Source organism: Zeus faber, assembly GCF_960531495.2.
Source record: "Zeus faber genome assembly, chromosome: 9".
Classification (NCBI taxonomy): domain Eukaryota; kingdom Metazoa; phylum Chordata; class Actinopteri; order Zeiformes; family Zeidae; genus Zeus; species Zeus faber.
In genome coordinates this window covers 9,319,961-9,332,460 of record NC_137197.1, presented here as the reverse complement: position 1 = coordinate 9,332,460, position 12,500 = coordinate 9,319,961, and the positions used below count along the sequence as shown (strand labels likewise).

At 50.6% G+C, this 12,500-nt stretch overlaps 1 protein-coding gene across 3 annotated transcripts in view; it reads left to right on the top strand.

Moving 5' to 3' along the window:
• Positions 1 to 11,786, top strand: part of tiparp (TCDD-inducible poly(ADP-ribose) polymerase) — a 29,736-nt gene extending 17,950 nt beyond the window's left edge. For 2 of the 3 annotated variants that reach the window (XM_080006257.1, XM_080006258.1), the window contains exons 5-7: positions 4,447 to 4,737; positions 8,742 to 8,999; positions 9,958 to 11,786. In XM_080006257.1, coding sequence (XP_079862383.1) covers positions 4,447 to 4,737; positions 8,742 to 8,999; positions 9,958 to 10,147 — 739 coding nt within the window. In that variant the 3' untranslated portion in view covers positions 10,148 to 11,786. The remainder of the gene's footprint in view (positions 1 to 4,446; positions 4,738 to 8,741; positions 9,000 to 9,957) is intronic. The other variant, XM_080006259.1, reaches the window with a different exon arrangement.
• Positions 11,787 to 12,500: the final 714 nt, after the last annotated feature.

Genomic DNA, 12,500 nt, shown 5'->3' with positions numbered 1-12,500 from the left:
CGTCTTAGCGCCCGAGTTCAGCGGCGAGCGGTCGGTTGCCGCCGCCTGCATTGGCAGCGTGAGTCACCGCGGCGCGGCGGCCCTGGCCGTCGTCTCCGCCGCCCGGCTGCTCCAAACAAGTCTGAACCGGAGGGAGATAATGACACGGACGAGACGAAGGAAACGCAAACGCATTCATTTGAAACTGATAACATGCTTTTTTTTTTTTTTTTTTTTTTTTTTTTAAATGGAATCCATCCCATTGATCTCACTAATGCTATTTACACGCGACACGACTGAACGGCGACATGGAGTCGCACGTTTCGAGATCTCTCACCGGGAGGAATCCCTGACTCGTCCGCCGCCTCTCCAAACCTACGTTTTGCCACGAAAAACCGCACACGGGAAGCGAAGCCGGGAGAAATGACGCGATACCATGCGCGGACGGGAAATATATAGATAGATATATATATATATATTTTTTTTTGTATTCTTGATCGCTGTACAAATAAAAAAAAAAAGCTGAATTTTAATAAAAAATATATATAAAATCTAGAGATGAAAAGTAAACTAGGTATGTTGTGTGTTTGTGGCTGTGTTGCGATAATGGCGCTTGCTGTACGTTACCCTGCTCATGACGCGGCTGCATACTAAAAAACAGAATACATTGAGACAGAATATTTATTTTATGACTGGTATGTCCAGTTTTATAACTTGTGCTAATTTGACTCAGCTATTTACTGTTATTAATGCGAAATTAGACGTATCCGCATTCATCTATTCAAGTCTACTATTGCACTTTCTAGGTAGCGTCACTGCTAGCCGCTGTTATCATGAGCGTGTTGGCCGGTTGCCTGTGACAACAGCCATTGTTAACAGACAGTGGTCATTATTCAAAAAATAATTGACAGCTGATTGCCGCTATTGACCAATCAGAATCGAGTATTCCACAGTATTACACATCAAGTATTGCGATTACATTTGTGGCGAAATATCCCAATTATTTGAAGTATAATAAAATCTAAAATGGCAATTAGAACTGAAGTCATACGCCCTACAAGCGGCAAAATGACCTCGAAATGCCTCCCTCGATATAAGAAGCGGCGGGGAGCGTTTGGGTTCTCCGCTGCGATGCCCACGGCGCGATGCCCACACCCTGAACTTTTCACTTTCCAGCACGCGGGGCATAAAAGTCGATAAAGTCTGATTTTGATTTCGGATTCTAAGTCGTATATGAAATGACAGAATGATACGGGGATATTCCTGTCTACCCGGGTGTCATGCTTCCATCACTGCCGATCGGAGCTGAAGCCGATAAATAGCCGTGACTACTGCAGAGTCATTTGTCCTGGGAGTGATTGCCGGGTGTAGCCTTTCCCACTGAAGACAAAAGCCAGATGTTAGCGGGTGTTAGCGGGTCTTTGGCGCAGCGGAAAAAGGACACGCGCGAGCGGGAAAACAGCGACGCCGGCGTTCCCTCAAAGCAGCTCAAGGCGGCCGTAGTGGAGCCGTAGGCGATTGACGGGACGCTCGGCGGGCTATGCTGGCGTGAAAGCGGCGCGAGGGCGAGACGTTCCGGTGACAAGCGCACCCGACGGAGAGGGAGGGAACAGGAGGACCAGGCCAAAGAGTGGGGGGCCGCAACGGTTAGGGAGAGAGAGGGGGAGGGCGAGCGAGATATGTTAAAGAGAGAGAGAGAGAGAGAGAGAGAGAGGGAGAGACAGAGAGAGAGAGAGAGGGGGATCTAAATGGATTCCAGACAGGGTTAAGAGTGGAGTGGGTGATTGAAGGAGGAGTGTGAAACATGACCGTGGGGAGTTGGAATGTGGAACAAGGGATTTATCCTTAGGACGTATTCATGGGTTTGTTCAGACCTTCCACGGCAGCCTCTCTCTCTCTCTCTCTCTCTCTCTCTCTCTCTCTCTCTCCCTCTCTTTCTGCCTCCTTTTGGCTTTTACTTTTTTTTTTATACAGTCTTTTAATAACAAATCAAAATATAGCCCAAACATTTATGGTTCTGTTTGTCACATGTGCAGAATCTTTTTACCGGTGTGTGTGTGTGTGTGTGTGTGTGTGTGTGTGTGTGTGTGTGTGTGTGTGTGTGTGTGTGTGTGTGTGTGTGTGTGTGTGTGTGTGTGTGTGTGTGTGTGTGCAGGCGTGCCTGCACATGTGCACACACGGAGGGAACAATCTGTGCCTGGCTCAGGGGTTAAGGTCATTAGCTTGATTGGCACTCTCCTCCTCCTCCTCCTCCTCCTCCTCTGTCTCTCGCCCTCTCCCTCTCCCTCTCCTTCCCTCTGTCGTGTGCTCCGCGTCTGTTATTTCCGGGCGCCATCCTCCGCTTTCTCTCCTTCCTCCACCTCCTCCATCCGCTCTCCAGCTCCTCTCCTCCTTTCCTTGCTTCCTGTTCTCGGCCTCCATCTTTACCGCCCCCCACCCCCCTCCTCCTCCTCCTCCTCCTCCTCCTCCCCCTCCTCCTCCTCCTCCTCGCTCTCTCTCTTTCTGCCGTGGCGCCCGTCATTCTCCTGTTATCCGTCCCTTTTTCATTTCACACTTGTTTTCTCCAGCCGTCACCCTGTGATCTCTTCAAAGCGCACGGGGAATAGAGGCATCGATCGCGGTGAGAGATCGAGGCTGGTGGGATGAGATAAGATGGTGTGTGTGTGTGTGTGTGTGTGTGTGTGTGTGTGTGTGTGTGTGTGTGTGTTTGTGTGTGTGTGTGTGTGTGTGTGTGTGTGTGTGTGTGTGTGTGTGTGTGTGTGTGTGTGTGTGTGTGTGTGTGTGTGTGTGTGTGTGTGTGTGTGTGTGTGTGTGTGTGCATGTGCGTGCGTGCAAAGGCAAATGGGGGAGAGAAATCATACATTATACCAATCAAAATCTCTTGACAGCACACACACACACACACACACACACACACACACACACACACACACACACACACACACACACACACACACACACACACACACTCACACTCACACATGCACACACCTTTGTTGCAGCATTTAGACTGCAGGAGAGATAACATGACAGCTAAACCACTGTTATTGACTCAAATGCCAGATTCTTCTCTCCCCGACACTTCCATGACAGCCTCACAATGGCATTCAATTTCTCTCTCTCTCTCTCTCTCTCTCTCTCTCTCTCTCTCTCTCTCTCTCTCTCTCTCTCCCCCCCCCTCTCCCTCTCCCTCTCTTTCTCCATCCTCTCTCTCCGTCTCCACTTCTCTCTTCATCTCGCCAAAGCGTCTCCCTTTCCTCTGCTCCTCCTCCTCCTCCTCGGGGAACACCGCCCTCCCCACCGCCCACCGTTTCCTCCATCTCTCTCTTTCTCTTGCTCCTTTTTCCGTCTCTCTCCTCCTCCCCTCTCCTCCACCTTCCCGTTGTCTCGCGTCGGGGGTCTGGGAATCATTTCTTCTTTGCGGAGGCTGCGGGCTGCCGCGGAGGCTGAAGGCGCGGCCCGCTCCGTTCTGCGGCAGAGCGATGATGTCATTGTTGACAGTTCCCGGAATATGGTTTTATTTGGAAGCGGCCGCGCTCGCTCCCCGCGTCGGTTCGCCGCGTGGGCCGGCCGGCCGTGTTTACGTTCGAATGCCGCTTTGATTCGAAACGCCGCGGAGACGAGGGCAGATGTGAGCGGCGGCGGCGACGCCGTGCGCAGTGTAATGTAATTTCAAAAAAAGCCCGACGGTGGAGCCTTTTGTTCCAGCCAGAGAGGGGAACAATGGCACCTTCAGCAGCAGCTGGACACTGGAGGAGTGTAGGCCCGGAGACAGAACAAATGAATAAATAAAGGTGATAAAAAAGTCTCTCGGAGTGACATAACCACCCGGGATGGAGGTTATACGAGAGAGTTTTCTAATGGGCCTTTGTGCCATAAAAAAAAAAAAAAGAATACCCTGAAATATTTCATTTATTACTTTTTTTTTTATTATCGTGATTTTATTCAAGGCGGTCAGAAGTGTTTAAATTGGATAAATTAACCAACTGTGGTGAATTGAAGTTGAAAATGTGAAATAATAAGGGGATTTGCGGGATAAAATGAACTCATAAGGAAGATAAACTTCAAGGGCGGGTTTAAACCTCTTTACCGGGGACTCTCTGACCGATCTCTTTTTTTTTTTTCTGTTTAAATTTTGACTTCAGTCCAGCGGAGAGTGCTCAAGGATCCCAGGCCTGGAGTGTGTTCGCAGTGCTGTAATAGAACGGGGTTTTGTGGTCCTAATAAAGTGGCAATACTGAGCGATTTGGAGTTTGTAATTCTATCATCAGAGGACCTCCTGTCCAGCGCACATTAAAGGGGGGGATCGGTGAATAACACCGTGGCGGTACGAGTTTCAAATGGTTTCTTCTGACTGTCTTGCCGCTCGGCAGAATGCATCCACCTCAAGGCAGGAAACGGGGCCCGGGTCTGCTTTCCATATCTCTAATGCCCCCCCCCCCCCCCCTCTCTCTCTTTTCAACCCAGGACTCTGAGCGGCCTCTCTTCATCCCCGCTCTCCTCCTCTTCATCTTCCTCGCTGGAGCTCTCGACGCCGCTCCCGCTCTCGCCCACCTCCACCAACTCGCCGAGCCTCTTCCCGGAGACGTGGCTGCCCATGGCGCCCAGCCAGGACTTCCTGCAGGTGCCGGTGTCGCGCGAGGACCGCAGCTACAGGACGGTGTACAGCCTGTTCCACAAGACGGTGTCCGAGACCAAGTTCAGGATCCTCAAGATCCTGCGCGTGCAGAACCCCTTCCTCTGGGAGAAGTACAAGAGGTCAGTCCGAGTCCGCGCCTCCGGAAAAGCTCACGAGCAGTGTCAACATGCAACACAGAAGCGATATGTCGCCCCGCATGTTGTGGGAGGTGTGAATGTGAAGGTGGAGATAAATCAGTGGTGTTGTTTGACTTAGCTGCGCGACTCCTAAGGGGAGATCTTGCTTTTGCGTCTGTCGCGCCCAGATTAAGAGCGGGGGCTGCAGGGCTGCAGGTGGGATCAACTAGCCGAGCTCCTGTGAAATTTGGGAGACACACCTTCCAGCATCTCGAGAGCTGAGTGTGGACAGACGAGATCGATTTATAGATCTGTGTCGCAAAACTGAAGATGTAAACTTCCTTTGCGACGGTATTTTACGACACGGGGCTTTACGGCGCTTTCCGCGCGCGCGGGAGCGAGTGTAAAGAAACATGGCGGAGCGGGGCTTCGGGGGGAATTACTCACCGGATGGATTATTACAGCATTTGCCCGTCTGTTACCGCGCGGCGCCAACATGAGGTGAGGCAAATCAAAGATTACATCTTGAACTCATTTTGCCTCCTGTGAATTTGAGAGTCCCTACAAGCGCCTTCCCTTGCTGCGCCGCCGAGGCTTTACCGTGTGTCCTTCCTTTTTAATATAAAATATTTACCAATTGAATATACAGAACATCCCTAGTCAGAGAAGGTAGAGATGGTATCAGGAGGAGGTATTGGGGGAAGTGACTGCTCTGTTTTTCACGAGGGATGCAACCATACAGTGGGCCCACGGTTCGGTATGTATCGCGGTTTGGGTGCCACGGTAACGGTACGGTGTCGGTATCTTCATATGTAAGAAAAAGCAATAAATAAATATTTAAAAAAGGTTGAAATGTGTAAAAAAAAAAAGATTTCATAGTGGTCTGCCAGGGCTCTTCCTTTAGGCATGATAGGCACAGGGAGCGATCGGGGCGCATTTTGCGCACCTGTCTCCCTCTCCGACGGCACCGACGATGTGCGCGCCATCGATGGGACTCCCGCGATCGGTGCGCCAAAACAGTGTGTTTTTTTTGTTATTTTACGCCTCCTTATGGAACGAAACCACTGCGTATAGGACGGTATGGAATGAAACCCTGCGTAGTAGGGACCCTTTCTCTCTGACTCTCTCTTAGGGACACGGCCATGCCAGGGGGTTATTTTCCGACTGGACACCTTGACTGATGGCACTCCATACAAAAACATTTTCTATGTCGTTTTATCTTTTTGGGGTTTTTTTTACAAAAAAACAGACCTCTCGTGCACAAACAGAGGGATTCCGCGCGGCTGACGTGGCCGGTGGAGCTGCAACAGTGGATTCAATAGGGAGCAGCACTTACTCCGCGCCGCGCCCATATGCTGCGCAAACGCTTACAATGGACTCGCATTGAACCGTAGGGGGCGTACCGAACGGTTCCATAACACACAGTGTACCGTTGCATGCCTAGCTTTCACACACTCCGTGTCATTACGTGCGGCGGTGTTGTGCTGCTGTGGATTAGCTCGCTCGGGATTTAGCCGTGGCGGACTGTTGTCGCCGGCCATTTATTTAATGGAGCTTACTCTGTTAAATTGCCGCGAGAGAAAAAAACAAATGACGATGTTACATCGTGGCGACAGATGTCGGTTGCTGATATGTTATTAATAAAGAACTCTGTTTTTTATTTTGCGCCCGACAAAGAAAGGAGAAACGGAATAGAAACAGACGTTGGTTTTGCTTTTCTCATTAAGCGTTGACCCCTTGTTGACTTCATTGACCTCCCGGATGGGATTCTATCCGGCCGGGGTTTTCTATTATTGTCTGAGAAAACCGTTTACCGGGCTCCGCCTCTAAAGACCCGTGCAGACCGTTTGTTTTGGAAACGTGACTCGGAAAGCGGCCTCACGCCGGTTTTTGAACGTGTGGAAATGGTAGTGAAGTAAAATGACGGCGTCCGGGGAAGAATGTGTGGGAAAAAAAGGAGGCGAGTGGTGGTAGAAAGAGTCTGCGTGAGAAGGAGGCGGAGGGGTGTTGGAATGGGGGCGGATTGAGAGATGTTTGAGCTGATGTTGTTGTTCCTGTCGTGAGCGTCGGGGCTAACCGCTCTGCTGAGGCTGGGGCGGCTGCTATCAGCTGTCACAGTTAAACGACCCACACAGACTGGGACCGCATGCTTTCCCAATGACCGTGTGTGTGTGTGTGTGTGTGTGTGTGTGTGTGTGTGTGTGTGTGTGTGTGTGTGTGTGTGTGTGTGTGTGTGTGTGTGTGTGTGTGTGTGTGAAAGAGGTGCAGGAAGTGGTGCCCCTGCTGAACATCAGTTGGTTTCCTTTTCTCACACTTAAGTTGTGACAGAATGAGTCAGAGTAGGAAAGTAAAGTGTTTGTGTGCATATGTGTGTGTGTGTGTGCATGTGTGTGTGTGTGTGTGCGTGTGTGTGTGTGTGTGTGTGTGTGTGTGTGTCAGAATGAATGCAGGTGTGTTGTGTATGTTTATGTGATTTAGCGTTTGTAAACAGGGTGTTTATTCGTTATGTGGTCGGCTTGTTTGCTTGAGATGCACGACATTCATGCAAGGTGTGTGTATGTGTGTGTGTGTGTGTGTGTGTGTGTGTGTGTGTGTGTGTGTGTGTGTGTGTGTGTGTGCGTGTGTGTTTGTCTGTGTATTGGCCCTAAGTTAATCATGGTGTCATTTTGAGCCGAAGAGTAAATGAGAGTAAGACTGAGAGTAAATGTATATGCGTGAGTGCGTGCGTGTGTGTGCGTGTGTGTGCATGTGTGTGAGTGTGTGTGTGTGTGTGCCCGTGTGTGCCCGTGTGTGCCCGTGTGTGTGTGTGTGTGTGTGTGTGTGTGTGTGTGTGTGTGTGTGTGTGTGTGTGTGTGAGCGCACGCGTGCGTGTGCGTGTGCGTGCGTGTGGTGCCAGTCTGTGTCAGGTCACAAGCTGGGTCATGGGAGGTCGAGCATGGGTCACAGCCTATCCGGCTCAAAACGCTCTCTCCTCCGCTTGGCTGCCTTTTTCGTTCACGTCAAGTAAGCTGTGTGTGTGTGTGTGTGTGTGTGTGTGTGTGTGTGTGTGTGTGTGTGTGTGTGTGTGTGTGTGTGTGTGTGTGTGTGTGTGTGTGTGTGTGTGTGTGTGTGTGTGGCTGGCCAAGTGTTTTTGTGTTCGTGCATTTTGCCCGGGATCTGGTGGATTACAGCCTTCTCATTCAGGCTTTGTGCAAACAAAGCTTTAATCTCTATTTAGATTTTTACCTTTTAAATGATGGGAGCGCTTTGTGGCGGTTACTAATTTATCACTTGGCCGGAAATGAGCGATTAATAAAATATTGCACTGTCAATATTTTGCAACCACTTGAAAAAATGACGTCAAATCTTTTTTACGTGAGTGTGTTTTTTTTGTTGTTTTTTTTTTTTTCTTATTTAAGTCGCCCCTTTCTCGCGGGAACGACGCTCCGGGGATCCGAGAAGCATTTACTTACACGACTGATTTCACGAGCAGATGGACAGAACGAGCACTTTCTAAAAGGATCTCCGCAAAGCTCGTCATAATTACAGCTGCGGCGTTCGGCGCGGCGGTGCCATGGCGAGCGGCGGGCGACGACGTCTCGCTTTTCCGACGCGATCCTTCCTCTGGCGTTTCCATTCCCCCCCTGGTGCTCAGCGCGGCTTAGGGGATCACAGCCCGTGTGTTATTGCTCTGCGCCCGGCGCCAAAGAGCCTTTTCTGCACCTTGAAGGGGAAAACAATAAGGGGTTGAGGCCGGTACGAATCGTAAACCGTATTTTTTTTTTCACATGCAGACCTCTCTCCGCGCTCCAGTCAAACAACACCGCTGGTTCACCTCCATCGCTCTGGTTTCTGGTGGTGTGTGTCTCTCGCCTCCGGCCCTTCCACAGCTCTCTCGTAAAATCCCGTCGCCGCAACGCGTCACGGGGGATTTAGAAAGGCGGGAACTCTTCAAATTTGATGGGCAAAAATGCCTAACCCGCCCCGCCCCGTCACCAATCTTCTCCTCCTCTCTTCTCTCCAAACAGGAAGAAGGAGTACATGTCGCGGCGGCTCTCCGAGATGGACCGGCTGCTGAGCGAGCGCCACCTCTTCCACGGCACCTCCGCCGACGTGGTGGAGGGCATCTGCAAGCACAACTTCGACCCCCGCGTCTGCGGCAAGCACGCCACCATGTTCGGCCAGGGCTCCTACTTCGCCCGCAAGGCCGTCTACTCCCACAACTTCTCCAAGCGCTCGCCCAAGGGCGTCCACTGCATGTTCCTGGCGAAGGTGCTCACGGGCAGGTGTGTACCATCACGTCCGCGGTTTATTTTGGGTGTCTTTGTTCTCGGTCGTAAGCGGTTGTACATGTCGCTGCCGCGTCCTCAAGGTGATACAAGGCTCTTGAGGTCGCAGGGCTCATGCTGCGTTCCATTTACCTCGGAGGTTGGAGTTGGGAATGACGTCACACCCGAGTTGACCGCGCTCCGGTACGATAAGTCGGAAAAAAACCAAGATAAACCTTCGGAATACGGCCTAGGAGAACTACAGAACAAATATGGGGGCGGGGAATGGCGTGCCCCTCTGGGGGTCCACGCACATGTCCATGTTCACGTCCCAATAGCCTTAACAAAAAAAACATTGTTAACATCACAGCCGTTTATTACAGCTTTCACTTAAATTGTTGATGCGCAGAGCAGCCATCTTGGATTTTGAGGTCGGGTTTGGAGATGGTCTTCCGACTTCCCTGGCGAGGCGTTCCAGTTTAAATTTCTCGACCGGGAACTTGGAAATTCAGACTTCCCAGTTCAAATGGAACGCACCGTTAGCTCCGCCTCTTAGCTACCCAGTTTGTTTTGTTTTTATTATCATTGATATTTAATGTCCATTATCCTAATCATCTATAATTCTTAGTGTGGGGTTTTTTTTTTTTTTGTTATCTTGAATACTTCCAATTTTTTTTAAATTGAGATCTATTTTATTTTAATCAACTTCACATTGAGACTAATTTAGAATTCTTTTGATTTTTTTTCAATTGAGATCTACTTTATTTTAATCAACTTCACATTAAGAATACTTAATTTAATTGAATCGTTAAATTGAGTGACTCAGTGACTGCGCTGCACACAAAAATCAAAGCAAAGCCACAAACACAGCTCGCGCCTGGCAGAGCCGTCAAGCCGGCGGCCAGTAAACCGCTCGGCCCCCGGTTTGAGTCCCTGCGTGGTCTGACCGTGGCCGTCTCTCCCCGCCTCCCTGCAGGTTCACGGTGGGAAACCCCTCCATGCGCCGCCCGCCGCCCATCAGCCCCCGCGACCCCTCCAGCGACCTGTACGACTCGTGCGTGGACAACTGGGTGGACCCGCAGATCTACGTCATCTTCAACGACGACCAGAGCTACCCCTACTTCATCATCCAGTACGAGGAGGTCCCCAGCACCGTGGCCGTCTGAGCCGCACCGCACTGCACTGGAAGGAGGAAGGCCTCGGCAAGCATTTCGGACACGCATGGCATTTTTTTTTTTTTCTCTCTTCTTCTTCTTCTGATCTTATTGCTTTAGCCCCACTCCGGAGCAAGATGAGGTCGGGGGAAGTTTTTAATCGCGTGAATTGACAAAAAAAATAAATAAAATACTAAAATAAAAATAAAATTCAAAATAAAAATTGAAAAGGCATTCCTGTGATCGACAAAACTTAACCACTCATCTGGCTACCACTCCACCCAGGTTAAAACAAGCGCTTTTGATTCTTTCCTTTTTTTTTTTTCAACTTTTTTTTTTTTTTTTTTCTTGAAATATTATCGAAACCCACGTCTGCACTGGATCCAAAGGAGATAATGCATCAACAGGGCGGGAGATCGGCCCCCGAGAAGGAAGATCAAGTCGCTCGAAAGAAAAGGCAGGTGCAAAAGGGTCGCGGGACGGGCCGGACCTGGGACTCGAAGCATCGCCGTTGGACGGGGGGGGGGGGGGTAAAAAAACAAAACAAAACAAAAAAAAACTGGGCCAAAACTGGAGGAACCCCCCCACCGCCCCCAGTCCGGAATCGGACTGGACCAGCAGACGTTGTCATTATTATTCTGTTTGTCCGGTGAGAAGATACCAGTACTGTAAAGCGGACGAGCGAATCCACTTCATTTTATGCACCGGGCTAATATTGACAGGCAAAAGAAACAAACAAACGAAGAAAAAAAAACCCGAAACCTACTAAGAATCATTAAAAGCTGGCACCTCGCCACCAGACTGTTTGAATGTGGCTCAGCGCCATGGCCGACACCCCGCTCTGCAAATAACTGCAAACTGCTAAACGGCTGCAGAGCCTCGTCCTCCTCCCCGAGGAGGCGGCAATCATCATCAACAACAACAACAACAACAACAACAACAACAACAACAACCAGAGGCCCTTCCTGGTTTGCAGAATTACCGCGGCGACGTCCAAGCCCACGGGAGAAAGCCCCAAGCCGCATTGACAACACGTCGCTCCTTCCCTGCTCGGAGTTCCGTCTGTTTTCCCTCTCGTTTTTTCCTTCCCCCTCTCGCGCTCCGGGGATCTCTGGACGCCGGCGGGCGGAGCCGTCCCCGTGGCCGCTCTCCCGACCGCACGCACGTGTCGGACGTTGTTTGGAGGGTTTTTTGGGGGGGGTTGGGGGAGGGCTTTCAATGTTATGGACCCCTGGACGTTCTGCCTGGACTGCCGGCCATTTTGGGGTCCGGGCCGAGGCTTCACACGCACACAGCCAAGTAGTTCAAGTAGGACTCTTTTGCCTTGATGCCCGACATTTTGGTTCCTCGTCGGGGAATTGAAGAGTGTACAGTTTCACTGGGGACGAGATGCCGCGGCATCAGCAGTGTTTTTTCGTCGTTTTTTCTTTCCTTTTCGGAGCTCATCTCTCGCTTCCTCTTTGTTTTATTTGTCTCTCCCCTCCCCTCCCCTCCCCTCCCCTCTCCCTCTATCATCAGTCTCTCTTTCCTCTCTGAACGCTCTCTCTCTCTCTCTCTCTCGGAGAGACAGTAGACAAGGTTTTGGTGAGATAAACTGTACAGATGTTCTCCTTGTTTATATTTGAACTGTGTGCCTTTTGTTCATAAAAAATGTTTATTTATGTTAGGTTATTGTAACATTGAATAAATAAAGAATCTAAAAACAAAAATTACTTCACGGTATCTGCTCCGTTTCATGCCGCGTCCTTCCAGCAAAAAGGGATCCTGTGCACGTCAGGGGCTGACGGGGAGGCCAAAGGGGTCGAGGGAGCGGCAGCCTCTCCACACCTTCCTTCCTCCTTTCTTTCTTTCTATTTGCACTCCTGAAGCCAGCTCTCCCCCTTGAGCCTCACCCCTCTCTCTCTCTCTCTCTCTCTCTCCCCCTCTCCCACTCGCCCTGCGCTTCTCTCTCCGTCTCTTTCTCTTTTCCCACCGAGTTGCACGGTCTAAGCTCCGTGGCTAATGGAGACCAGAGCTCCAGGAGGAGGCTGGCGGAGGAAGCCGTCTGCGCCCTCCCCACAGGCAAGCGGGCCGGGGTAACGAGCGGCAGGCCTCTGCCCCCCACCCCCACCTCCACTTCCACCTCCGCCCTGCTCTGGAGCTCGTTCCACCTCTCATTCCTCCGACACAATACCCCGCTCCTCTCCTTTTCCCGGTTTCAATTCTTGCACTTTTTATTTGGTCTTTAGTGCCTGCGCCAAAGAGCCAGTTCCCAACTGATTCTTGGTGTTAATTTTTTTTTTTTTTTTTGTACCAGTTCAAAGCACCACTTTAGGTGGCGCCGGCTCCTCGGGAATATAAGAATTGAAATGTATGAGTGTATGTA